The 25542-nt window shown below is 46.0% G+C and overlaps 2 protein-coding genes across 6 annotated transcripts in view; one reads left to right on the plus strand and one right to left on the minus strand.

Annotated features, from left to right (window-relative positions):
- Positions 1-2804, minus strand: part of tmem176 (transmembrane protein 176) — a 99959-nt gene extending 97155 nt beyond the window's left edge. For 2 of the 3 annotated variants that reach the window (XM_037255107.1, XM_037255100.1), the window contains exons 1-2: positions 2674-2804; positions 2204-2332 (exon numbers count right to left, since the gene is read on the minus strand). In XM_037255107.1, the coding sequence (XP_037111002.1) occupies positions 2204-2329 (126 nt within the window). In that variant the 5' untranslated portion in view covers positions 2330-2332; positions 2674-2804. The remainder of the gene's footprint in view (positions 1-2203; positions 2333-2673) is intronic. The other variant, XM_037255114.1, reaches the window with a different exon arrangement.
- Positions 2782-25542, plus strand: part of si:dkey-9i23.16 (uncharacterized protein LOC571915 homolog) — a 69485-nt gene continuing 46724 nt past the window's right edge. The window contains exons 1-3 of one of the 3 annotated variants that reach the window (XM_037255153.1): positions 2782-2915; positions 18889-18973; positions 19079-19189. In XM_037255153.1, the coding sequence (XP_037111048.1) occupies positions 2818-2915; positions 18889-18973; positions 19079-19189 (294 nt within the window). In that variant the 5' untranslated portion in view covers positions 2782-2817. Of the gene's footprint in view, positions 2916-18874; positions 18974-19078; positions 19190-25542 lie in introns of all 3 variants that reach the window. The other 2 variants (XR_005098342.1, XR_005098343.1) reach the window with 2 other exon arrangements.

The following is a 25542-nucleotide window of genomic DNA, read 5'->3' on the forward strand; positions in this document are numbered from 1 at the left end:
ACAACAAAATACATTTGCTGGCAACCGTTAGTCGCCGTGGCGCTGCGTAATGGCTACTCGTACGATGCGAGGAAAACTTAAAGGAGCGCGCCGAGGCTATCAATCACACGAAACAAACCGCGATCAGACAAGCGGCACAACAGTAGACAGTAGTAACAACGAAATGTATATACTCACTTTGTGTCAAAGACGCACACGATCACAGCAACACACTCAGTCGATACCAGCAACTTTTAACTTACCGCTGCGCACAAGCTCCAACAAACGCGATAAGCTGAGGTAACTCACGCGAGACTTAAGGCGCGGTGACGTAACTGTCCAACATTTTAACATCAACATAGGAACCTTTCTAACAGTTTCTCCCTTTTCTGTTATCTCTTCTTATTTTCTTCGCTTTTCTTTCTTACCGCTATTTTTTATTTTTCTTCTTCGTGCTACCGCTATTTTTATTTTTATTCTTCGTGACAGGCGTTTGCTTTGGCCTGGGGAGTTAAGTTTAGCATTCACTTTAAAGATATCTGGCGCCATCTAGCGTTGTGAATGGGTATAATGTCTAGACCCCAAATGTAAGACGACCCTCACTTTTTCAGTCTTATTTCAATGCAAAAAACACCGTCTTATATTCGGGCCAATACGGTACATTTGCTCGCGACCGTTAGTCGCCGCGGCGCTGCATAACGGCTACTCGTATGATGGGAGGAAAATTTAAAGGAGCGCGCCAAAGCTATCAATCAAATGGCGCACACACGAAACAAACCGCGATCAGACAAGCGGCACAACAGTAGACAGTAGTAACAATGAAAAGTATATACTCACTTTGTGTCAAAGACTCACACGATCACAGCAACACACTCAGTCGATACCAGCAACTTAGAACTTACACACAAGCTCCAACAACCGCGATAAGCTGAGGTAACTCACGGGAGACTTGAGGCGCGGTTACGTAACTGTCCAAAAATGTATAATGTCTAGACCCCGGATGTAAGACCCCGGATGTAAGACTTTTTCAGTCTTATTTCAATGCAAAAAACATCGTCTTATATTCGGGCCAATACGGTATTTCATGTTGGTCAAAATGAACAACCCAGGTTCTCCGGTTGAACTACATACTGGGATTTCCAGCACTCAACAAACGCACCACGGCCATCAGAGCGTCACTGTTATCAAAAGACCAGCTCAGTGGCCTAGTGGTAGAGTGTCCGCCCTGAGACTGGAAGGTTGTGGGTTCAAACCCCGGCCGAGTCATACCAAAGACTATAAAAATGGGACCCATTGCCTCCCTGCTTGGCACTCAGCATTAAGGGTTGGAATTGGGGGGTTAGATCACCAAATGATTCCCGAGCGCGGCACCGCTGCTGTTCACTGCTCCCCTCTCCCCCAGGGGATGGATTAAGATCACACAGGGATGGGTTAAATGCAGAGGACAAATTTCACCACACCCAGATGTGTGTGTGACGATCATTGGGACTTTAACTTTAACTTTAAGAACCACAGCAAACTGAATATGTGCCGATGCAACATAGTCAAACCAACACAACATGAAATCTCAAGATTCTTCAATTAGCCACGCATGCACGATAAGCAAGTGGCTGATCAGGCCTTGCGCCAACTGACCAGTTGTTTGGCGATCCCATTTACAATGCGCTCCGTAATTAATAATGGACAATTTCCCACGGCACAACTGAATATCTCGTACACCAGTGTGCCACGGCACAGTGGTTGGAGACAAAAGATGTGACATGAGGTCTCGATTTCAACATCTAAATCAAAACCATACTGTACATTGACCAGTGACTGTTTAAAACATAGTCATGCAATATTTCGACATATCTATAAAACTACAGCTGGATTTAATTTTGGCCACGACCCTCGTGAGTAGAAGCTTTTCAGAAAATGGATGGATGGATGGATGGATGGATGGATGGATGGATGGATGGATGGATGGATGGATGGACGGCGGTTCAGAAGATGGATGGATGGATGGATGGATGGATGGATGGATGGATACTTTATTGATCCCCAGGGGAAATTTACCGGCAGTATCCACACCCAAGCGTGGGCACACAAGAGCGGTTAAAAGAGTAGATGTAGTAGATGAATGAATGAATGAATGAATGAATGAATGAATGAATGAATGAATGAATGAATGACAAAACAGTTACAGTAATAATACTGGAAATATTTGCCTGTAGTCTGAACTCACCCCAATACATTTGGGTTGTCCACGTTGTTTAGCATCATGCAAATATTGTTGTCTGTCAGTGAGTTTAACTGTATTCTGGTCCTCAAGCACCTGTACTGACAGATCCCTTGAGACAGCAACAGCCATTACCTGCAAAAGAGCAGCAGATCGTATCCACAAGAAATATTGTTGCCATATTTTTAGAAATGTATAAAATATATATCTTATGGGAATATAAGCACTACAGTATATACAAACAAACAAATATACAAACGAAACTACAAAAGATCAAAACATAACCCCAAATCACAAAAGCTAAAGCTAATAACGCATGATCGATCGGTTTCCAAGTCAATTTGTATTAACAAGAGTGTAACGGAAGGAGGCGGAGGTTGTGGTTTACATGTTGCACAATCGACGAGTGCATTTTGCTGGTCCAATTTCACAGTATTACTTCACATTGCGCGTACAAAAGATAAAATACCCCCTACCTTTACACTTGTTGACGTTAATATCAGCAACCACTCCTGAATTTCTGCCACGTTTCTCCTTGAGCCTCGCCAGCAATGTGCTCAAAAGGAAAAACAGAAAGTTTGTGACGTTGATTCCGCGAAACTCCGCCTCCACTACATTGCATGAACTTGTACTGTCGCAATTGCCTGCTGTGCGACTGTTGTCCTGCACGACACACTTTTTTTGCGCTGTTTTCTGCTCTCGTTCATTGCTTGAAGAGGTAAGTTTCTATAAAGCGCTATTTGAATTGCATTGCACTTTCTGCTTTCCATTATGCAATATGTGATTGTTACATGACAATGATATGTACAGGCTTAAATTTATTTTTGGGATGGAAGCTTTACGTTTGCAGGCTACAATTGGGCTATTGGAATGGCATACATGCGAGTTACTTTACATAACGTCTTAAGTGGGCAAGCAAGAGACATTGGCGGAAGAGAAAACTATCAGCTGAGCGTTATCATATGGCTCGCCCCCAAACCGCTGTGAGTTGGTGGGAGGGTAGGTGAGGGGCTGTGCGTGTGTGGGAAAGTGGAGGCTGGAGAAAACTGTTAAGGATGAGGCTCAAGCAAACATTCTTTTGGGGTGGTGTGGGGGGGGGGCAGATACAGTACAAACAACATACGCCAAGGGAGTCACCAGGTTTTATGGACAGGCAATGGATTTGGCCCTGAGGACATGCACAGATGACAGATTTAAAAACAATATTGTGCCAGAAAGAGGGTTGCGACATGACCTTTTTCACAGAATTGTTCTCTTTAAGCAACTCACCCCGGGGGGAAACGCAATAGAGGATATGCACTGACGTCACAGATCGGGACGGCCATTTTTGTTTGGGTGGCAAAAAGCCTCGTCCGCTGCCACTGGACTCGTGAGGATGGCGGCCTGGGTGGGTGTCGTGAGTGATTATTTCGTCCAGTTGGACCAAGAAAGCCGCAAGAGATGCATTGAAAAGTTGAAAAAATATAACATTCGTGTTGATCCGCTGTGGAAACCAAGTAAGAACGCCACCAGCTCAAGCGTAGTAGGAGCTGGGACAGCAAGCGCTTGGTCCTCTGATAAGGTGACTTTTCCGCCAGTAACATATCCAGACATTTACAACTATTTGATAGTTGTTTTTCAGACAAGCTTGATATAAAAATGGAAAATGGCGGATCCAGTTTGGTGTTTCAGGTGGGGCCGAACTGATCTTTGGGTGTATCCGCCTGTGGCTGTAACCTGTATCCGCCAGTGACAATGGATGATTCTGACTTATAATTGTAGATATGTGAACAATCAAATTATTAGAAACTAGCAATTGGACAAACATACTGTAATGAAGCTGTGTAATTATTAGGGGTGTAACGATTCATCGATACACATCGATTAATCGATATAATGCTCTACGATTTATTGGCATCGGTGCTAAATGTAAACATAGATTTATATCGCCGTGTTTGACCTCGGACATTAGACGCGACTTTATTTTGAAATCCAGTTCATTGTTGCTTGCTTCATCTTTCCGGGAGCAGTACGCGGCGTGTTGTGTTGTGAGCAGAGCAGGCACGTGAAAGGGGAGCCGACAACTACGCGGCTCCTGGGCTGGTGCTATGGCTAGTGTCCAAGAAGACGAGGGAATTCGCTCCCCTTTGGGCTTCAAGTCATTCGTTTGGAAGCACTTTGGATTCCAAAGAAAAGATGGCTCAACGGACAATTAAAATGATTGTAAATAAATAGTTCAGTAATGCACTTTAAAGTTAATGGTATTACAAAAAAAGAAAGAATATTCATTTTCTTTACTTATATGAGAAAAAATATAGGAATTTGATAAAGTTCATTGTTAAAATAAGCACTTTGTATACTACAATACTCTTGTAATTTCCTAAATAAAGAGTTTGCAGTACCTTGTTGATTTTGCGTATGAATTGTTATAAATCAGGATATTGTTCTATATTTTTTATTTAAAAAAAAAAAAAATATCGATCGTGGAGCACTATATCGTGATGTATCGTGAATGAATCACAGCAGGCTTTAAGATATCGGCAAATATCGTATCGTGATTCTTTGTATCGATATGATATCGTATCGTGACAAAACCCGCGATTTACACCCCTAGTAATTATGCATTCTTTAGGTCATGGCCGAGTGGCAGTAAGAAAAAGGGAATATCCGAGCAATACCTCACAGATGAATGTTGATGTCAATAAAACAAAATTACGTACCTCCCACAAAGTGATCTGAGCAGATGTAAGAATGGATAGTAGGCTTTCAAAGCTTGGAGCTGTTGCGGCCATGTTCCGCCCTACGAAGCGCCGCCACCCAGCTATCCTTTCTGGTCTAGTCCGCAGGGAACCGATACAGCGTCTTGGTATCGCCTTTTTGGAAGCGATAGGTACATCCAATGGCACAACAACTCTTCACCACGGTCAAAGTTGCACCGTAACAACTCTGTCACGATCTGCCACCGATAAAATGCTAAAGAAATGCCCCAGTACACGTATCTCTAAAACTCAATCCAGCCTTGGCCCTATTAGCACCACCCAGCGTCCGCCGCTTTTTGCCACCCAAACAAACCGTCATCTGGTCTGTGACATCACGTGCATATCCTCTATTTCTTCTGGGACCCAATTTGTAGTGTTTTTTTAGGGAAATTGCAAAATATCTAATTTGATCTCCTATGTTGTGTAGCCAAAAATGTCCCGTGTGTTGGTTGTTCTGCAGCGGATCTCTCTTTTAGGAGTTGGGAGGCACTCAATCTCTCTCCCGAAGCTGCCCTCTCATTAGACATTATCTTCACCTGGTTCTTTTATCTTTAATGCTCGCTGTGCTAATAGTAACTACCAGAAGACTGCATATTCTCAGTTGAACTTGAATGGATCCCAGAAAGATTGAGACACGGGCGTCGAGCTTTTCGGCGAGATTGCGGAACAAGGTCTCACCCCACCTCCACCTATTCCTACTCTTATACTCTTGGCCGCCCACCTACAAGGGGGCGCCTCTGCCTAGCTCCCCCATTGGCAAACTACGGCCCGCGGGCCACATCCGGCCCACGGGGCCGTATAATCCGGCCCGTCAACCCTGAATAAATTGTATTATTAAACATTTTATTTCCGGTCATTCTCCCTGCAATGACTGCATTTCCCCAGTAGATGGGGAAGCGCCCGCCCGCGCATTTATTACCGGAAGCCGTGTCAGAAAGCTCGGTGCATACTCACAACTGCGTGTACGGACTCAGTAGTACGGACACGCCGCACTACGCGCTCTATTTCTATCAGTGCCAAATTTAGAGTGTGGGCTGTGACGTCAGCATTCTCGTAATTTGTGCGCTGAGCTTTCAAATACAGTTTTACGCTAAAGCCACCCACAAACCTTCCCCTGGAATCCTTCCATTAAAATGAGTGGCCCAAGGGAAAGAAAGATGGACACTGAGTGCCGAGTGTTTAAAAAAGAGTGGACAATTGCGCTCGACCTACGCGACGTGACGTTCAGCCACATGAACATCAACATCAACCCGTCACAAATCTAGGTTAACGGACCAACACCTCGGCTCTATTCTAAGAATTGCCACAACAAATTTTACTCTAGACTATGATGCACTAGCAAAAAAAGTGAGACCAACAACACTGTTCCCACTGAAAATGAAGGAGAGTTTCTCAAGTTTGTTGTAAAAAAAATGCATTTTTAATATAATTTGTACAAATAGCAGGGATTGAAACTAGCGACCTTTCTCATTTCCAAACAATGCAGGATGCTCAAGGATATTGATGCACCACCTGTTTGCGACTAATCTTAACTTTTAAAGTTCTTAAGGCCGACTTTAAGGAAGTGTTTCCCGTTTCCTCACCTCTGTCACCAGGTGTTTGTGAGTTGAAGCTCTGCTCTGAGTTTCAGATATCTGTCACCGTGTTGCTGTTTTGATTTTTTTATTACCGTAATTTTCGGACTATAAGTCGCAGTTTTTTTCATAGTTTGGGTGGGGGGGGCGACTTATACTGAGGAGCGACTTATATGTGAATTTTTTCAAATATTTTCAAAAAAAAAAGTGAAACCGCGATAAACGAACCGCGATGTAGCAAGGGCTTACTGTAATTTGAATTTCAAGTGACGTCAGCAGCGCGGCGCGATGTGGCGCGGCGGTTGTTTACAAAAAGGACAAAGATTCGATCACGGGATGACGAAGATGACGAAGGGCCCCACGTACTACTGGCATCATTAGCGGCTTTGTTTGTAAGTGACACGGAGGACGAAGAGTTTGAAGGATTTAATGATTTGGAGTGACACAGAAGGTTTGAAAAACTATTATGGCTTTTACGCACGCCCGGTGCTACTCTACGGAGCTCTCTTTCACCTCCATGGATGGAAGTCGGGGGCCGGCGCTCGGCCGGGTGGCTGTCCGGTGACGGTGAATGGGGCTCGGACATGGCTTTTACGCACGCCCGGTCCTACTCTACGGAGCTCTCTTTCACCTCCGTGGATGGAAGTCGGGGGCCGGTGCTCGGCCGGGTGGCTGTCCGAGGATGGTGGATGGGGCTCGGACATGGCTTTTACGCACGCCTGGTCCTATTCTATAGAGCTCTCTTCCACCTCCGTGGCTGGAAGTGCCACCTCCGGGGATGGAAGTCCACACCGCCACACGCCTGGAAGTCGACGCCGGTGCTTGGGTCCTTGTACTTTGTTAACGATACAATATAGTTATGTACTAGATCTGTGGAATAACGACAAGGCTGACGTCAGGGCGCACGCGCGGCGTTGTTGACAAAGGACGAAGAATTTGATCGATGGATTTAATGATTTGGAGTGACACAGATGGTTTGATAATATTATTGCTTATGTCAAAGTCAAAGTCTGCTTTATTGTCAATTTCTTCACATGCCAAGACACACAAAGAAATCGAAATAACGTTCCCACTATCCCACGGTGACAAGACATAGTACACAATATAGTACATACAAGTAAACAACACAAAAAAATAAAAACAAGAAGGCACAAACAATGAATAAATAAGAGTGATGAATAAATAATAAATAAACAAATAACACAATAAAATACGCAGAAGGGGGGGAGAGAGTTCAGGATCCTAACAGCCTGGAGAATGAAGCTGTTGGTGAGTCTGGTGGTGCGGGAGCGCAGGCTCCTGTACCTCTTCCCAGAGGGCAGAAGATCGAACAAAGAGTGAGCGGGGTGACTCACATCACTCACAATCGTGGTCGCCTTGCGGGTGAGATGGGAGGTGTAAATGTCCTTCAGGGAGGGGAGTGAAGCACCAATAATCTTACCAGCCGTGTTCACTATGCGCTGGAGGGCCTTCACGTTGTATTCAGTCCAGCTACCACCCCAGACAGCGATACAACTGGAGAGGACGCTCTCAATGGTGCCACGGTAGAATGTAGTCATGACGGCCGGAGGAGCACTTGCTCGCCTGAGTTTCCGCAGGAAGTACAGGCGGCGCTGAGCTTTCTTGGCCAGTGATGCGGTGTTGGCGGACCAGGAGAGGTCCTCACTGATGTGCACCCCCAGGAATCTGGTGCTGCTCACTCTCTCCACCACAGCACCGTCGATGGTCAGCGGCAGGTGTTGGGTGTGACCCTTCCGGAAGTCAACAACAATTTCCTTGGCCTTGTTGACGTTCAGCAGGAGGTTGTTGTCCCTGCACCACGCGGTCAGAAGGGCAACCTCCAACCTGTACTGAGTCTCGTCGCCCTCGGTGATGAGACCCACCAGAGTCGTGTCGTCAGCAAACTTCACTATGCGGTTGTCGCTGTAGGTTGCAGTGCAGTCATGCGTCAGCAGGGTGAAGAGCAGCGGACTGAGCACGCAGCCTTGGGGGGCCCCTGTGCTCAGCGTGATGCTGGCGGAGATTTTGTCGCCAACACGTACCACCTGAGGCCTCTGACAGAGGAAGTCCAGTAGCCAGTTGCAGAGGTAGGTACTGAGGCCCAGCTTGTCGAGTTTGCAGATGAGTCGTTGTGGCACAATGGTGTTGAAGGCAGAACTGAAGTCCACAAACAGCAATCTCACATACGAGCCCCTCCTCTCCAGGTGGGTGAGGGCCGAGTGGAGGGCAGAGCAGATGGCATCCTCAGAGGACCGTTTGGGTCGGTACGCAAACTGGGAGGGGTCTATGGTGGGGGGGAGAATGGATCTGATGTGCTCCATGACAAGCCGCTCAAAGCACTTCACGTCAGTGCCACGGGGCGGTAGTCATTGAAGCAGGACGGAGCAGGTTTCTTCGGCACAGGTACGATGGTGGCAGCCTTGAAACACGAAGGGATGATGGCCTGCTGCAGGGAAATGTTAAAGATGTCCGTGAAGACACCCATCAGCTCCCCAGCGCAGTCCTTCAGCGCTCGACCTGGAATGGTGTCCGCCGCCTTACGGGTGTTGACAGCGGCAAGCGCCCTCCTCACGCTATCGGCAGAGAGGCACAGGGGCTGCTCGTGTGGAGGGGGAGGGGTCTTCAGCGGGCAAGTGCTGTTCTGAGCGTCGAAGCGAGCAAAGAAGCGGTTCAGATCGTTGAGCATGCTTTACTACCTACTAAAGGCCAAAACCTTTTATGCAATGACCTTTACATGTCGTTTATATTGCTTCACACGAACACTACATCCATCTGCTCCTGGTTTGGCCCCCCGGTCAAAATTTAGAACCCAATTCAGCCCGAGAGTCAAAAAGTTTGCCCACCCCTGGCCTAGCCTGTGTGATAATGTGTGACCTTGCAGTCTTGACTGAAATCAACTAATATGTACCGTATTTTCCGGACTATAAGGCAAAGTTTTTTTCATAGTTCTGCCGAGGGTGTGACTTATAATCAGCAGCGACTTATACAGGGTGTCCCAAAAAAATGTATACACCTTTTAGCAGCTGATAACGCAAAAGTTAGTTTTTTCTTTGCAGATTAAACCCATCGATCCAAATTATGGCAGCCATACTAAACTTTGAAGAAAGAAAATTCATTCTAAAATGTTACTGGAAGCATGAAAACGCAGTAGAAGTGCAAATCTTGGAATGTAACTTTTCCATTTACAACATTTCATGATGCGATGAACAGATGATTTTGAAATTCCTACCTCATGACTGGCGTGCCGCACGGACTTTCTTGGACTTCGCTGAAACGTTTCAAGTACTCTTTCTTCCTTTGTAGGACCTGTCTATGTACGTGGTCTTCCGGAATGCTTTTTGGAGACCTTTTGAACAGTTCCATCAGCTTCAAACTTATCTCTGATTCAAGGGAACTCGTGTTTGTGGTTCTTTTTGAAACATCCTCCTAAATTGTCTTTGCACTTCTACTGCATTTTCATGCTTCTAATACAACATTCAAGGGCACTGTGTGACTCGCCTTTCCTTATACCTGCCTCGGTATGATTCACTGAAGCATAATTCAGAGTTCATTTTGTTGTGATTCTCTTTACAACATGCAGACAAAAGTTTGAGTTGAGACAAATGTTTGAGTTGAATTGAAGAAGCAAATGGAAAAGATAAAAGATTACAATGGACTCTTATTTAGTATGTATAATCTTGTGCAGTTTGTCTAATTGGAGTGCCCGTAGCATAACGACATCGCACCTGTTTCACCCAGTTTTGAATATAAGTTTAGCATTTTTATTTCATGAGACCATGACAGTGATTGGTCTCAGAAACGATTACTTCTGTATGTGTTGTTGCAACTTTGTTAACACTCTCCCAAATCTTTAAATAGAGAATTACTCTGTGTTGTCAGCTGTGTACATACTGTACAGTAGAATAAGAGGCAAGGGGGCAAGCTCCTGGGGTCTCCTGGGTTTGGGAGCAGAAAAAGGCCAAAGGTAGCGGCTTCACTATTGGAATAAGCAAGTAAAAATCTTAATTTAAAACTGCCAACATTTACAAGTGTTTTGTTCCAAACAAGAGGCCTAAAGTAACTGATGATAAGAGGACCTCGCAACCGTGCTGGATGGACCTGCCTACAGTTACAACAGCGCAAGAGCCTCAGTGCCAACCCAAGCACAACAGCGATTGAACATGACTTTGTATAGGGAGGAGGACTTTTTACTCACTCAAACAGGCACATACGGTGGTCTTTAAATGCAGCCGTGTAAAATGAAGTACCAAAATCCTGTGATCCATTAGGGTGTGTTTGTCCTGTGCAGAGCGGCCCGAACGGCTCAATATTTTGCTGTGTACTGTTGCACCCCTGGTTGCTCCAGTGACATTTTCCATCTTTTCGTCTTTCTGACACGCATATGCACACAGACACACACGCACACACAGCTTCCACGTAAACGTCTCTTTCTTGCAGACACGCATGCATTCACGCACACACATCCACACACACGCACACACTTGCAAATTTAACTCGCCATTCTAAACTAAACAAACTGTCCAATGGAACTTGTAGATACTTGTAGCATATTTCCGAACGCGTCCTCATATACAAAACATATGAATTAGTGACGATAGTTAGTTTAAACTTTAAATATAAAAAACAAAATCCAGAACATGAAAAATATTTGGAGTCCCACAAGAGCAGTCTACTTTCTTTTCATCGGTCTTTTCAGTTTTATTAAGATTCTTGAACTGACACACAGCTGATGTGATTTTAACACAACTGTGCCACATGTCTTAGAAATAGATTAACAAATGTTTCCATGTACTTCCTGCAATGTTACGTACCCCTTGGGGTCCAATTACCCCTGGTTGGTAAACACTGGCATTCTTTACCATGCATATCAAGCTAGTTTTAGTGAGTATGTCCCAGCCCAATTCAGAATCAGAATCAGCTTTATTGGCCAAGTTTGTGCATGCCAAACAAGGAATTTGACTCCGGTTGATATCAGCCTCTGTACAACATTTAAGTGACTAACAACATTCAGGTGACTAACACCATTTAAGTGGCAAGAACAGGATATTATTGCCCAGTGATGTCTCTGAGACTCTATGAGTGGTGTGAGTTCATCAGAGCGACAGCCTGGGGAAAAAAAGCTGTGTCTGTGTATGCTGGTTTTGGCGTACAGCACTCTGTAATGCCGTCTGGAGGGGAGTAGTTCAAACAGACTGTGACCTGGGTGAGAAGGGTCTGTGGAGATGTTACTTGCACGTTTCCTGGTCCTGGACAAGTACAAGTCTTGGATAGATGGGAGGTTGGTCCCCGATTGTCTTTTCCGCAGTCCTGATTGTCCATTGCAGTCTGTGCTTGTCTTGCTTGGTGGCCGATCCAAACCAGACAGTGATGGAGGTGCAGAGGATAGACTGGATGAAGGCAGTGTAGAAGGTCTTCCATAGCTCCTTTGGCAGGTTGAACTTCAGTAATATCTTTATTTTTTTTTATGGCGCTGCCGTCCGGCTGTGTTCTCTCTCTTCTTTCCTTTTGTCCTTTACGTTTTTCCTCATTTCTCTGTGATGTGATGTTGCCCTGCTGCAATGTCGGTCCGTACCGGGTTTGCCCGTCCACTAGGCGACGCAGAAGCCTACCACCGTTGCAGATCGGCTTGGCGCAGGTGGATATTTATCCTGTGCCTGGCGTGGCTCCGCCGTCCTGCTCATCCGGCTGGTGTTGACCGGGTCCAAACCTTGCGCATTGGCCTCGCGGCAGCAACCCCTGTGAGAGGTCCAGATCCTGGATGTGGCGGACTTTTGCTGTGCCTGCCCGTGGTGACGACACATACGTACCATCTGCATCTACCCTGCCTGAGTGCCCAGGATTCTGCTCACACATTTACCTGTTGTGTGAGGTTTTGACGACTTACAGCCACAGTCCATCGGCTCGCACCGTTGTCTGCAGATCGCCTGCTGAACTGCCTTTGCGCCGGTTTATGGACTCGGAGGAGGCTTTTCTGTGTGTTTTGGAGTGTTCTTCTGGAGATTGTGTGTGTGTGTGGGGGGGACCTCTTCTCTTTTATTTAGGCCTCTCACCAGCAGGCCTGCAGTTTTCCTTCCTTTGTTTCTGCGGTTTGTCTTGTTGCTTTGATGAATTGTATCTTGTCGCACTCACTGGTTTCCTTTTTTGCCGCCATTGTGAGAGGCAGCCTTGTCTTGGCACGTATTAGGTTTGTGCTATGGCAGTGCTTCTCAATAATTTTCTGTGATGCCCCCCCCCTAGGGAGTGTCTTGGCATGTGAAGAAATTGACAATAAAGCAGACTTTGACTTTGACTTTGAGAAGAAAACATTTCGCGCCCCCTCCCATGTTATTAACATTAAAGAAAACAAAATATAAATAAAAAAGAAAGATCAACTTACAATGAAGAATAACTATTAATAACATTGTTTTTTAGTCTGTAACAGAACAGATTCAATGTGCATCACTTTGCCTGAAATTAAAAATAAATTGTAATTATTTAAACTATAAACATTCTTGACCAACTGCCATTTTATGCTGGAAAAATACAATAAAATAATAATAAACATACATAATATTAAATTAAATAACAGCAATAAATAATATTCAATTCAAAGTAATCAGCAACATTAACTCAGGAGCACAATATATAAAACATTTTAACCTACAAAACAAAAATAAATAAAACGATTTGTGCTGTTTTTTTAATCAAAATGAGGCAGCATGACGGAGACCATGTCCACGGCTGCAGGTAGTATCAGCTCTTCTGCAATGGTGTGTTGTTGTTGTTTTTTGCACTGAGCAATTTGGTACGCTGCTTTATATAATGCTTACAGTGCTTGCTGATTGACTGAAGTAGCATTCACAAAGTGGGTAGATTGTTGGCAATATTCAGCCCGTTTTCGCTGAAAAACCTCAAGCATCTTATCAGCGTGATTCGGGTTTGGGGCTTATAAATGACTTTATAAGTGCAACCTTAATTTATTTGGCTTCATACTGTCCGCTGCCAACATTGTAAGGCACAGTAAACACACCGGTCTTTCCTCGTCTCCCATCGTAGTCGCACTGAAGCTGAGCGCTACGTACGCTTCATCATATTTACTTGTCTTAGCTTTCGTGTAATTCTCAATTCTCTTATCTCCGTCTCCCTCCGCCGTTCTTTTCAACCCTGTTAAATATTTTTCCATGCACTTTTTATCGCCTGCTCTGTGCTGTGTGTTCCGTGCGCTCTACACCAGGGGTCACCAACCTTTCTTAAACCGAGAGCTACTTCCTGGGTACTGATTAAGGCAAAGGGCTACCAGTTTGACACACACTTCTGAAATAGCCAATTTGCTCAATTTAGCTTTCACTATGTGTTGTTATTGTCATTTCCAGTTCACATGTAAGTGTGATTTTAACAAGAATAGCAAAAATACAGTCAAACCTTGGTTTTTGACCACAATCCGTACCAGAAGGCGGTTTGAGAAGTGAATCGGTCGAATTCCCAATCTATTTTTCCCATTACAAATAATGGAAAAAAATGTAATCCATTTTACGACAAAAAAAACCCGCCTTTTTTAAGCATTTTTTCATTTGCGCATATTTGTCCGATCGCGCAACTGCAGCGCAACTGCAGCGCACCGCCGAACGCGCAACTGTAGCGCGTCAGCCACCGCGCATCTGCACCGTGCTGGTCGCATTATTGTGACAGAGCCGTCGCTGAAATTTAGAAAATATTTTTAAAGTCCTGATGTACTTTCCAAAATTTAAGTGCACCTCAGTGCGCAGGGAGCAACCTCAAATATAGCAGTACCGCCATGCACTACTGTTTTGTCTGATCATTGCTCAATAAAATTAGAAATTTTAGTTCCTTGTCAAAGACAAGAGAGCAATTAGAATTATATTAGCCGTAATTTTAACTCCATGACTGCAACTACGCTATCTGAGTTACTGTTGCCGGCAACTGCCATATTTCCCGCATATATCGGCTCTATTGATAATCTAACAAATGAATTCAATGCGACATTGTTAAATGCCATCGACTCTGTGGCGCCGCTACGTCTGAAAACTCACCGTAGATTGCCTACTCCGTGGTTCACAGATGAAACACGTACGCTTATGCAATTATGTAGAAAGCATGAGCGCAGATGGCGTTTAACCAAACTTGGGGTTTTCCATCAGGCATGGCAGGACAGCCTCCTGAAATATAAAGATGCGCTTATCTTAGCAAAAACTTGTTATTTTTCGCAAGTCATTAATCTCAATAAAAACAATCCTAAATACCTATTTGATACAGTGGCAAAGCTAACACTACGCCAGCCGACCCCCGATAGCTCCTTCCACTCAGCTGACGAGTTCATGAAATTTTTTGCTCGAAAGATTGAATCCATTAGGGATGAGATCAAGAATACCATTCCAATCGCTCAGTCGAGACCGCCGATTACCAGAGTTGATGATCATGCAATAACCCTCTCAAATTTTAAAAGCGTGTCCCTTGAAAGGCTTACACAATTGGTTAGTGCGGCTAAACAAACAACATGTTTACTCGACCCGCCTCCAGCCAAACTACTTAAAGAATTATTTCAAATTTTAGGACCATCCGTCTTAAATATAATCAATCTGTCTCTCTCCTCTGGGATAGTGCCAACAGCCTTTAAAACCTCTATCATTAAACCGTTACTTAAGCGACCAAATCTTGACCCGGACTGTCTTAGTAATTATAGGCCAGTTTCAAACCTCCCATTCATAGCAAAACTTCTTGAAAAAGTAGTAGCGCAGCAGCTTATTGATTACATGGTCGCCAATAATCGATATGAATCTTTTCAGTCTGGTTTTAGAGCTAATCATTCCACTGAGACAGCACTTGCTAAAGTGACTAATGATCTCCTCATAGCTATGGATTCAAACACTTCATCTGTATTGTTAATAAAAAAAAAAAGTTAAAGTCCCAATGATCGTCACACACACATCTGGGTGTGGTGACATTTGTCCTCTGCATTTAACCCATCCCCGTGTGATTTTAATCCATCCCCTGGGGGAGAGGGGAGCAGTGAGCAGCAGCGGTGCCGCACTCGGGAATCATTTGGTGATCTAACCCCCCAATTCCAACCCTTAATGCTGAGTGCCAAGCAGGGAGGCAATGGGTCCCATTTTTATAGTCTTTGGTATGACCCGGCCGGGGTTTGAACCCACAACCTTCCAGTCTCAGGGCGGACACTCTACCACTAGGCCACTGAGCTGTTACTCCTCGATCTTAGTGCTGCCTTCGACACTGTAGACTTAGATATTTTATTAGGGCGTCTTAAAAGTTGTGTTGGTATTTCAGGGTCAGCACTAGGCTGGTTCTATTCCTATCTATCAGACAGGACGCACCGAGTGGTCCATGGCAATACGTCCTCTGAGCTCTATAATGTTACGTGTGGTGTCCCATAGGGATCGGTACTCGGACCAATTCTATTTAATATTTACATGATTCCGCTTGGGGACATAATAATTAGTTTTCAATGTTACGCAGACGGACAATCAGGACTGCAGAAAAGATCATTGGAATCAACCTCCCATCTATCCAAGACTTGTACCTGTCCAGGACCAGGAAACGTGCAAGGAACATCTCTACAGACCCTTCTCACCCAGGTTGCAGTCTGTTTGAACTACTCCCCTCCGGACGGCGGTATAGAGCTCGGTACGCCAAAACCAGCAGACACCGAGACAGCTTCTTCCCCCGGGCTGTTGCTCTGATGAACTCACACCACTCATAGAGTCTCAGAGGCATTACTGTGCAATAACATCCTGCTCTTCACACCTTTTGAATTTGTCTACACTGTTTTTGCCATTATTCACATGTCCTGAGTGTTGTTAGTCACCTATATGTTGAACAGAGGGTGTGTTTCACCGAAGTCAAATTCCTTGTTTGGCACGCTCAAACATGGCGAATAAAAACTCTTGAATCTTGAATCTTGAATCTTGAGATGACACCCAATTATATATGCCGTTATTGATGACAGATCCGCGGGACTGTTGTAATCTTGAGGCGTGCCTTGCGAAGATCAAGCAATGGATGTCTCTCAACTTCCTTTGTCTTAACCCAGATAAAACTGAGATGTTGATAATTGGTCCAACTCGTTATCAACACTTATTTAAGGAAACCGCTATAACTATAGATAACCGTACTATCACTCAGAGCGATACTGTAACTAATCTCGGGGTAATGTTTGACCAAACTCTCTACTTTCAAAAGCACATTAAGAATATAACCAGAATTGCGTTTTTTCACCTTCGTAATATTGCAAAGATTCGTCCGATCCTCTCGACCGGTGATGCGGAAACTATTATACATGCGTTCGTCACGTCGCGCCTGGACTACAGTAATGTACTATTCTCTGGTCTTCCTAAGTCCCGCATCAAAAGTCTACAGTTAGTACAAAATGCTGCTGCGAGGCTGCTCTCACGGACAAGAAAATTTGATCACATTACCCCAATATCAGCCAACTTACATTGACTCCCGGTCCATTTAAGATGTGACTTCAAGGTTCTTCTCTTAACCTATAAATCACTGCATGGTTTAGCGCCTTCATATCTCGTCGACCTAGCTGTTCCTTATATTCCGTCTCGTAACCTTCGTTCGCAAAACGCTCGTCTTTTAGTGACACCGAGGGCCAAGAAAATGTCTGCAGGGTCTAGAGCATTTTCTATTCGGGCTCCAGAGCTTTGGAATGCCCTACCAATGGATATTAGAACTGCTACCTTACTAGAAACATTTAAGACACGTTTAAAGACACATTTCTATGACATGGCCTTTAATTAACCTGTAGTGGCCAATTCGGCTGGAGTTTGTTCTCGCTCCCTATCCCCCCCCCCACCCCCCCCCCCCCCACCCCCAACCCTCCTCCCCCCACCCCTCCCCGGCTGAGGAGGTGGTTAGGTGGCACCCAAGCTGACAGCGGCTATCTGGATTCCCGTGGACCAATTCAGGATGAGGGAACTGCAGCTCAACCTCCTCGAAGACACTGCCAGGACAATCGAGGGCACCTCCGGCAGCTCTTCGCTTTGACTTGGACATCCACATTTTCATTGATTTTCAGATTATGTATTATTCGTGCCCTCTCTGCATCCATTGCAGCCTGGTGATCCTGAAAGGGGGTTCCTTCCATCTGTGGTCCCTTCTCAAGGTTTCTCATTTTCCCCTGGTAGGGTTTTTTTGACTTTTTCCTTGCCCTTTTGGGAGCTTACGATCAGGGGATGCTTTGAGAATAATTGTCAATTTTTGTCTATGTGAAGCCCTTAGAGACTGCTTGTGATTTAGGGCTATACAAATAAACTTGACTTGACTTGACTTGGATTTGGTCCGATCGCGCAACCGCAGCGCGCTGGGCGCTCACTGTCTCATTGCTTTAAGAGCGTCTTTGTGTTTTAGGATGGCTTTACTGCTCCCACTTGCTAATCTTTGGAGGCATGATTAGGGGCTAATACAATCCTCAAAGTAACTAAAATACAATAACAACGGAGTCAGTCGGCATCCGGGCCGCGCGGTCGGGTTTTCTCGGGTCCTCCCGGCTCATCTCGCGAGGTTCAACCTCCGAATTTTGTTTGACAACCGAAGCAAAAAAATCTCGAATTTTTTGTTCGAATTCCGATTTGTTCGAGAACCTGGACGTTCGAAAACGTTCGAGGTTTGACTGTAAAATAAATAGATGCAACTCACTGACAAGTGCCGCTATTTGAGCTAATTTTAGAACAGTCCTGCGGGCGACTCATGCGGTCCTCACGGGCGACCTGGTGCCCGCGGGCACCGTGTTGGTGACCCCTGCTCTACACTGTATAGAGCACCCCTGCTCTACACTTGCACACACTCTTCCAGTGATACCGCCACTCCCACCTACTGCAGTGGATGTCTAGTTACCCTTTAATCTAGTACAGCCAAAACAAAAGCATGTTCCCTGGTGTAACACGCGCCCCCCTTGGTATCGCACTGCGCCCCCCTGGGGTTCTTGCCCCACTATTTGAGAAGCACTGTGCTATGGTATGGCTGTGGTATGAATGCTGCTGCACCAGAATTGTCTGAGGGAGCAATTTCAAAGGATGAATACAGTTTAATCTATGTCTATGTCCATCTCATGTATTGAATCTTTTCAAACACTATCAAACATTTTTAAACAAAAATAAACTGCTGAGATTTGGAGCCTTTTCAAAAATTAAATATTCTATAAAATATTAAGTATGTGAAAATCAGCGCATCTCTATGTTTTGGAATGAAAAATAAACTGCTGAGATTTGGAGTCTTTTCAAATATTAAAAATTCTATAAAATATAAAATATGTGAAAATCAGCACATCTCTGTTTTTGAATGGTATCGTATTTTTGTGAAAAACAGTTAACAAACAATTCTCTCCAGATTAACCCTACATATAGTTTCTAAATTGCAGAAAAATTGCAATGCAAGAGCTGAGGTCAACAGATGTAGTCAGAAGACAACATTTCTTCTCCTGGTTTGACATGAAAGCGGCTGCAGTGAGTAAACACAAGATTTAAAATGTTGTGCATATTTCATTTTTCATCCCCATATAATATAATAGTATAAAAATATTCGTAACATAAGTTTACTGTGTATTTTAGGTAGCGACGATCCTTTTGGGTCTGTTCCAACTGCTCCTGTCTGCTCCACTGGTTTATACTGGCCAAAGTCTTCCAAATTTCTTCATACTCCCCCTTGTTTCAGGAATTATTGTATGTATCTCACTCGAATATTTCAAGTCAACAAATGTGAATCATGGAATATCACACTGATTGAGGAAGTTGATGACTAAATTGTAGGGGTGTAAATCGCGGGTTTTGTCACGATACGATATCATATCGATACAAAGAACCGCGATACGATATTTGCCGATATCTTAAAGCCTGCTGTGATTCATTCACGATACATCACGATATAGTGCTCTACGATCGATATAGAACAATATCCTGATTTATAACAATTCATACGCAAAATCAACAAGGTACTGCAAACTCTTTATTTAGGAAATTACAAGAGTATTGTAGTATACAAAGTGCTTATTTTAACACTGAACTTTATCAAATTCCTATATTGTTTCTCATATAAGTAAGTAAAGAAAAATGAATATTCTTTCTTTTTTTGTAATACCATTAACTTTAAAGTGCATTACTGAACTACTAAGAGATGTCGTGTTTTTTCTTTAAATGTGCGGCGAGATTTGATATTTGATCACCGCATGGCAGGATTTACAAACTGCACGTGTCTTGTCCGTTGAGCCATCTTTTCTTTGGAATCCAAAGTGCTTCCAAACGAATGACTTGAAGCCCAAAGGGGAGCAAATTTCCTCGTCTTCTTGGACACTAGCCATAGCACCAGCCCAGGAGCCGCGTAGTTGTCGGCTCCCCTTTCACGTGCCTGCTCTGCTCACAACACAACACGCCGCGCACTGCTCCCGGAAAGAGGAAGCAAGCAACAATGAACTGGATTTCAAAATAAAGTCGCGTCTAATGTCCGAGGTCAAAAACGGGCGATATAGATCGATGTTTACGTTTAGCATCGATGCCAACAAATCGTAGAGCATTATATCGATTAATCGATGTGTATCGATGAATCGTTACACCCCTACTAAATTGACATTGGGTGTATCTGTCAAATTTGGATTTATGAGGTTGATACATCGGATTAGGAATGATGATTGACCTCTGTGACATCTGCAGTGTTAGGTGACAAATTAGGTTTGATTACATCTCTTTTGCCTCTCTATAGTAAGTACAGCATACTCACAGGGCATTGTAACTCAAAATACCACTTCTTTTCCCGAGGCTGCACAACTACATGCAGGAAAAGGCCTCTCCTTTTGCTTCAAGTGGCCATCATCACTCCATTGGATCATCATAGTTTGACAACTGTTTGCAACTCAAAGGTCCAGTCCAGGGTGATGACCAGTACAGTAGCCCTCCACATCACAAGTCCCACCCATATGTAAACGTATAATGCTTATTTGAAGTATGCAAGTTGCTTGCAAAGCTTCCTCTGTCTGTTTGACATCAGCATGCTAAATGACAATCACTGACTGCACAGTACACAAGATCCCCAAACTCTGACTGGTGTACAGGTTGTGACAAACAGGGCTGGAAAACCAAGTGCAGCATGATGTAGACTTTATTGAAGAAAGGGAAAGTGGAAGCCTGGAATGCTGGCTGGGCTGGTGTAACCTGGCAGCTGAGCGGGAACAATGGATGACTGGGACAGACCTGCATCTGGTTACTGGCTTTAGAGCGGCAAGCTGGCTAGTGGCGGGAGAGAACAGCAGAGCAAGTGTGCAGGGCAACAGGACGCAGTGTGTAACCGTGGTCAGGGACAAGCAGGTGGTCAGGATTTGGAGTGCTCAATCAGTCTACAATTCACATTTTTGAACAGCGCCTCAAAAATGTGAATGGTAGGCTGATTGAGCACTCCAATTTGCCCGTAGGTGTGAGTGCAAGTGCAGATGGTTATTCGTCTCTGTGTGCCCTGCTATTGGCACAAAACGTAAAAAAGGAAGAATGGGCTTCCAGGCAGGGTTGCAGCAGCAGGGAAGGAGGGCTGGGAAGAAATGCGAGTCAGAGTGGGGCAGTGGCTGAGGGATAGTTGGGGTCGAGTGGTGAGAGGTGCCAGGACACAGCTGGGCGTTCACTGGGTAGGTAGGCAGACAGAAAGGTGGGCAGGCAGGGGATATTGAATCAGGAGGACATGCGTCGTTGGGTCAGGCAAGGCACAGTGAATTCATATTCGGGTCAAGGCAGTCATGGCCGGGTCAGGCGGGATCCGGAGCTATCAAGGTTGGGTCAGGCAGGGTTCGGCAACGGAGATCAGTTTAGGACATAGCTAGTGACCAGGAACGGGTAGTAGCGCAGACAAACTGAAAATGAGTAACAGAAATCCAGTGTATACACCTGCAAACAAGCGGGCCGGAAGAGTCCTGATTAGTTCGCGTGTGATTGAGGATTAGCGTGGGGGAAGTGGCAGCTGGCAGTGTGTGTGGCGGAAAGTTGCCCAACTTGTGGGCTAAGAGCGGAGTCATGACAGAACCACCCCCCTCAAGGGACGGCTCCAGAAGTCCCAAAATTGAGGCACCGGACCAAGGCAGGCGAAGGGAACCAGAGGAGGGTCGGAATTCTTACGACCTGTTGGTATCCATGGCGTCATCTACGGAAGGCTCCATTTCCATAGCGTCGTCCTCAGAAGAGCATTGGACGTCAGCACTGGGCCCAGTTCAGGGTTGGGATCTAGGGCGGATGCTAACACAGGGGCAGGCCCGAGGTCCGACGCAGGGACAGGCATGGCCAACTGGTCGTTCGGAGGGCAAGGCGATTGAGCTGAAACTCGATAGGAACATCTTGGCCGCCCTCCCCGAATGGAGGGCTAGTCAGGATGGAGACAGTGGAATTCAGAGATAAGAGCCTGGTCCATCCGTGATTCTTCCAGCCGAGACCCACATCCTTTCCTTGGGGCCATAACCCTTCCAGTCTCCCAGATATATTTCATGCTGCCGTAATCGAAGCAAACTGCGGATCATGTAGATCCCCCCCCCCAAACCCTAACCCCCCGATGAAGCGAGGATGAGTTTTGTTGAACCTATCGAGGATGGTGAGGATGACGATAATCCCATTGGATGGGGGGAGTAAAATCTAATGACAGTTGGTCAGCAGTTTGCGGTTACCAATGTCGTAGTTGGGAACAGACTGCGAGAAAAAAAGCTGCAGGGATCGAGCTAGCCAGCTGCTGAGTGCTTGGATAGTACAACCGCCTACATCTGAAGCGTTCATCTCCACCGCAACCTTTCACTCTGGGTCTGGCATGTGGAGGATGGGAGCGGAAGTAAAACATGACATTAGTGCTGCGAATCCCGGGTCGGCCGCTGGGTTCCAACTGAACGGTTACGTTAGTGTTGGTGAGGTTAGTGCTGGTGAGGGCGGTGAAAGTAGATGCCACCAATGTAATACCAAATGAATCCCTGGTAGGAGTTGGCAAAGCCCAAGAATTGCTGCAGCCTCCTCCAGGTCTCTGGTCCAGCCATTAGGTACTGCCTACACGGTCCATTTGGATCTACCCATCTGCCATGATGGAATTCCTGGTAAACAGTTGGGCGAACTTAGGTAAAAGTTCCCACCTCTGCTTATAATGTGTAACAGTAGAGAAAAAAAATGGCGAAACATTCAAGATTCAAGAGTTTTTTTATTCGCCATGTTTGAGCGTGCCAAACAAGGAATTTGACTTCGGTAAATCACAGCCTCTGGTCAACATTTAGGTGACTAACAACACTCAGGACATGTGAAAAATGGCAAATATTCTCAAACATCCCCTGATCTTAAACTCCCAAGAGGGCAAGGAAGAACTCAAAACTCCAGCTAGGGGAACTGAGAAACCTTGAGAAGAGACCACAGATGGGAAGGTCCCTTATCCAGGATGACCAGGCTGCAATGGATGCAGAGAGGACACAAAGTACAAACAGTGTAGACAAATTCAATAAAGGTGTGGAGAGCAGGATGTTATTGCACAGTAATGACTCTGAGACTCTAAGAGTGGTGTGAGTTCATCAGAGCAACAGCCTGGGGGAAGAAGCTGTCTCTGTGTCTGCTGGTTTTGGCGTACCGAGCTCTATAACGCCGTCCGGAGGGGAGTAGTTCAAACAGACTGCAACCTGGGTGAGAAGGGTCTGTAGAGATGTTCCTTGCACGTTTCCTGGTCCTGGACAGGTACAAGTCTTGGATAGATGGGAGGTTGATTCCAATGATCTTTTCTGCAGTCCTGATTGTCCGTTGCAGTCTGTGCTTGTCTTGTTTGGAGGCCGATCCAAACCAGACAGTGATGGAGGTGCAGAGGACAGACTGGATGATGGCAGTGTAGAAGGTCTTCAGAAGCTCTCGCGGCGGGTTGAATGTCTTGAGCTGTCTCAGGAAGTACAGCCTCTGCTGGGCCTTCTTCCGGACAGAGTCTATGTGGCCGGTCCATTTCAGGTCCCGAGAGATTGTGGTTCCCAGGAACTTGACGGTGTCCGTAGAGAGTCAAAAGTCCGCTTTATTGTCAATTTCTTCACATGCCAAGACACAAAGAAATCGAAATTACGTTCCCACTTTCCCACGGTGACAAGACATAGTACACAATATACATAGTAGACAACACAAAAAAATAAATAAAATAAAAATAAAAACAAGAAGGCACAAACAATGAATAAATAAGAGTGATGAATAAATAATAAATAAACAAATAACACAATAAACAAGAGGAGCAAAAATGGAGCTAGCGTGCATACAGCAGACAGTCAGAATATAGCGCAAAAGTACAGGACGCTACGCAGAAGGGGGTAGAGAGTTCAGGATCCTAACAGCCTGGAGAATGAACCTGTTGGAGAGTCTGGTGGTGCGGGAGCGCAGGCTCCTGTACCTCTTCCCAGAGGGCAGAAGATCGAACAAAGAGTGAGCGGGGTGACTCACATCACTCACAATCGTGGTCGCCTTGCGGGTGAGATGGGAGGTGTAAATGTCCTTCAAGGAGGGGAGTGAAGCACCAATAACCTTACCAGCCGTGTTCACTATGCGCTGCAGGGCCTTCATGTTGTATTCAGCGCAGCTACCACCCCAAACAGTGATACAACTGGAGAGGACGCTCTCAATGGTGCCACGGTAAAATGTAGTCATGACGGCCGGAGGAGCACTTGCTCGCCTGAGTTTCCGCAGGAAGTACAGGCGGCGCTGGGCCTTCTTCACCAGTGATGCGGTGTTGGTGGACCAGGAGAGATCCTCACTGATGTGCACCCCCAGGAACCTGGTGCTGCTCACCCTCTCCACCACAGCACCATCGATGGTCAGCGGCAGGTGCTGGGTGTGACCCTTCCGGAAGTCAACAACAATCTCCTTGGTCTTGTTGACGTTCAGCAGGAGGTTGTTGTCCTTGCACCACGTGGTCAGAAGGTCAACCTCCAACCTGTATTGAGTCTCGTCGCCCTTGGTGATGAGACCCACCAGAGTCGTGTCGTCAGCAAATTTCACCATGCGGTTAGTGCTGTAGGTTGCAGCGCAGTCATGCGTCAGCAGGGTGAAGAGCAGCGGACTGAGCACGCAGCCTTGGGGGGCCCCCGTGCTCAGCGTGATGCTGGCGGAGATTTTGTCGCCAACACGTACCACCTGAGGTCTCTGACTGAGGAAGTCTAGTAGCCAGTTGCAGAGGTAGGTACTGAGGCCCAGCTTGGCGAGTTTGCAGATGAGTCGTTGTGGCACAATGGTGTTGAAGGCAGAACTGAAGTCCACAAACAGCAATCTCACATACGAGTCCCTACTCTCCAGGTGGGTGAGGGCCGAGTGGAGGGCAGAGCAGATGGCATCCTCAGAGGACCGTTTGGCTCGGTACGCAAACTGGAAGGGGTCTATGGTGGGGGGGAGAATGGATCTGATGTGCTCCATGACAAGCCGCTCAAAGCGCTTCATGATGATGGGCGTCAGTGCCACGGGGCGGTAGTCATTGAAGGTTTCTTCGGCACAGGTACGATGGTGGCAGCCTTGAAACACGAAGGGACGACGGCCTGCTGCAGGGAAATGTTGAAGATGTCCGTGAAGACACCCGTCAGCTCCCCAGCGCAGTCCTTCAGCGCTCGACCTGGGATGTTGTCAGGGACCGCCGCCTTACGAGTGTTGATAGCGGCAAGCGCCCTCCTCACGCTATCAGCAGAGAGGCACAGGGGCTGCTCTTGCGGAGGGGGAGGCGTCTTCAGCGGGCAAGTGCTGTTCCGAGCGTCAAAGCGAGCAAAGAAGCGATTGAGATCGTTGAGCAGACGGATGTCGCCCTCACAGCTCTGCGGCGTGGGCTTGTAGTCCATGATGGTCTGAATGCCCTGCCAAAGGCTCCGTGCGTCCTTGCTGTCCTTGAAGTGGGCGGTAATCTTGCAAGAGAACACCCTTTTCGCCTCCTTGATGCCCCGGGACAGGTCGGCCCTCGCTGTTCTCAAGCCAGCCTCATCCCCCGCTCTGAAGGCTTTGTCTCTGGCCCTCAGCAGCCTGAGGACAGCCCCAGTCAGCCCGAGTGACAATGTATTTCGAGTAGGTCACAT

This window comes from Syngnathus acus, chromosome 1, assembly GCF_901709675.1.
Source record: "Syngnathus acus chromosome 1, fSynAcu1.2, whole genome shotgun sequence".
Taxonomy (NCBI): Eukaryota; Metazoa; Chordata; class Actinopteri; order Syngnathiformes; family Syngnathidae; genus Syngnathus; species Syngnathus acus.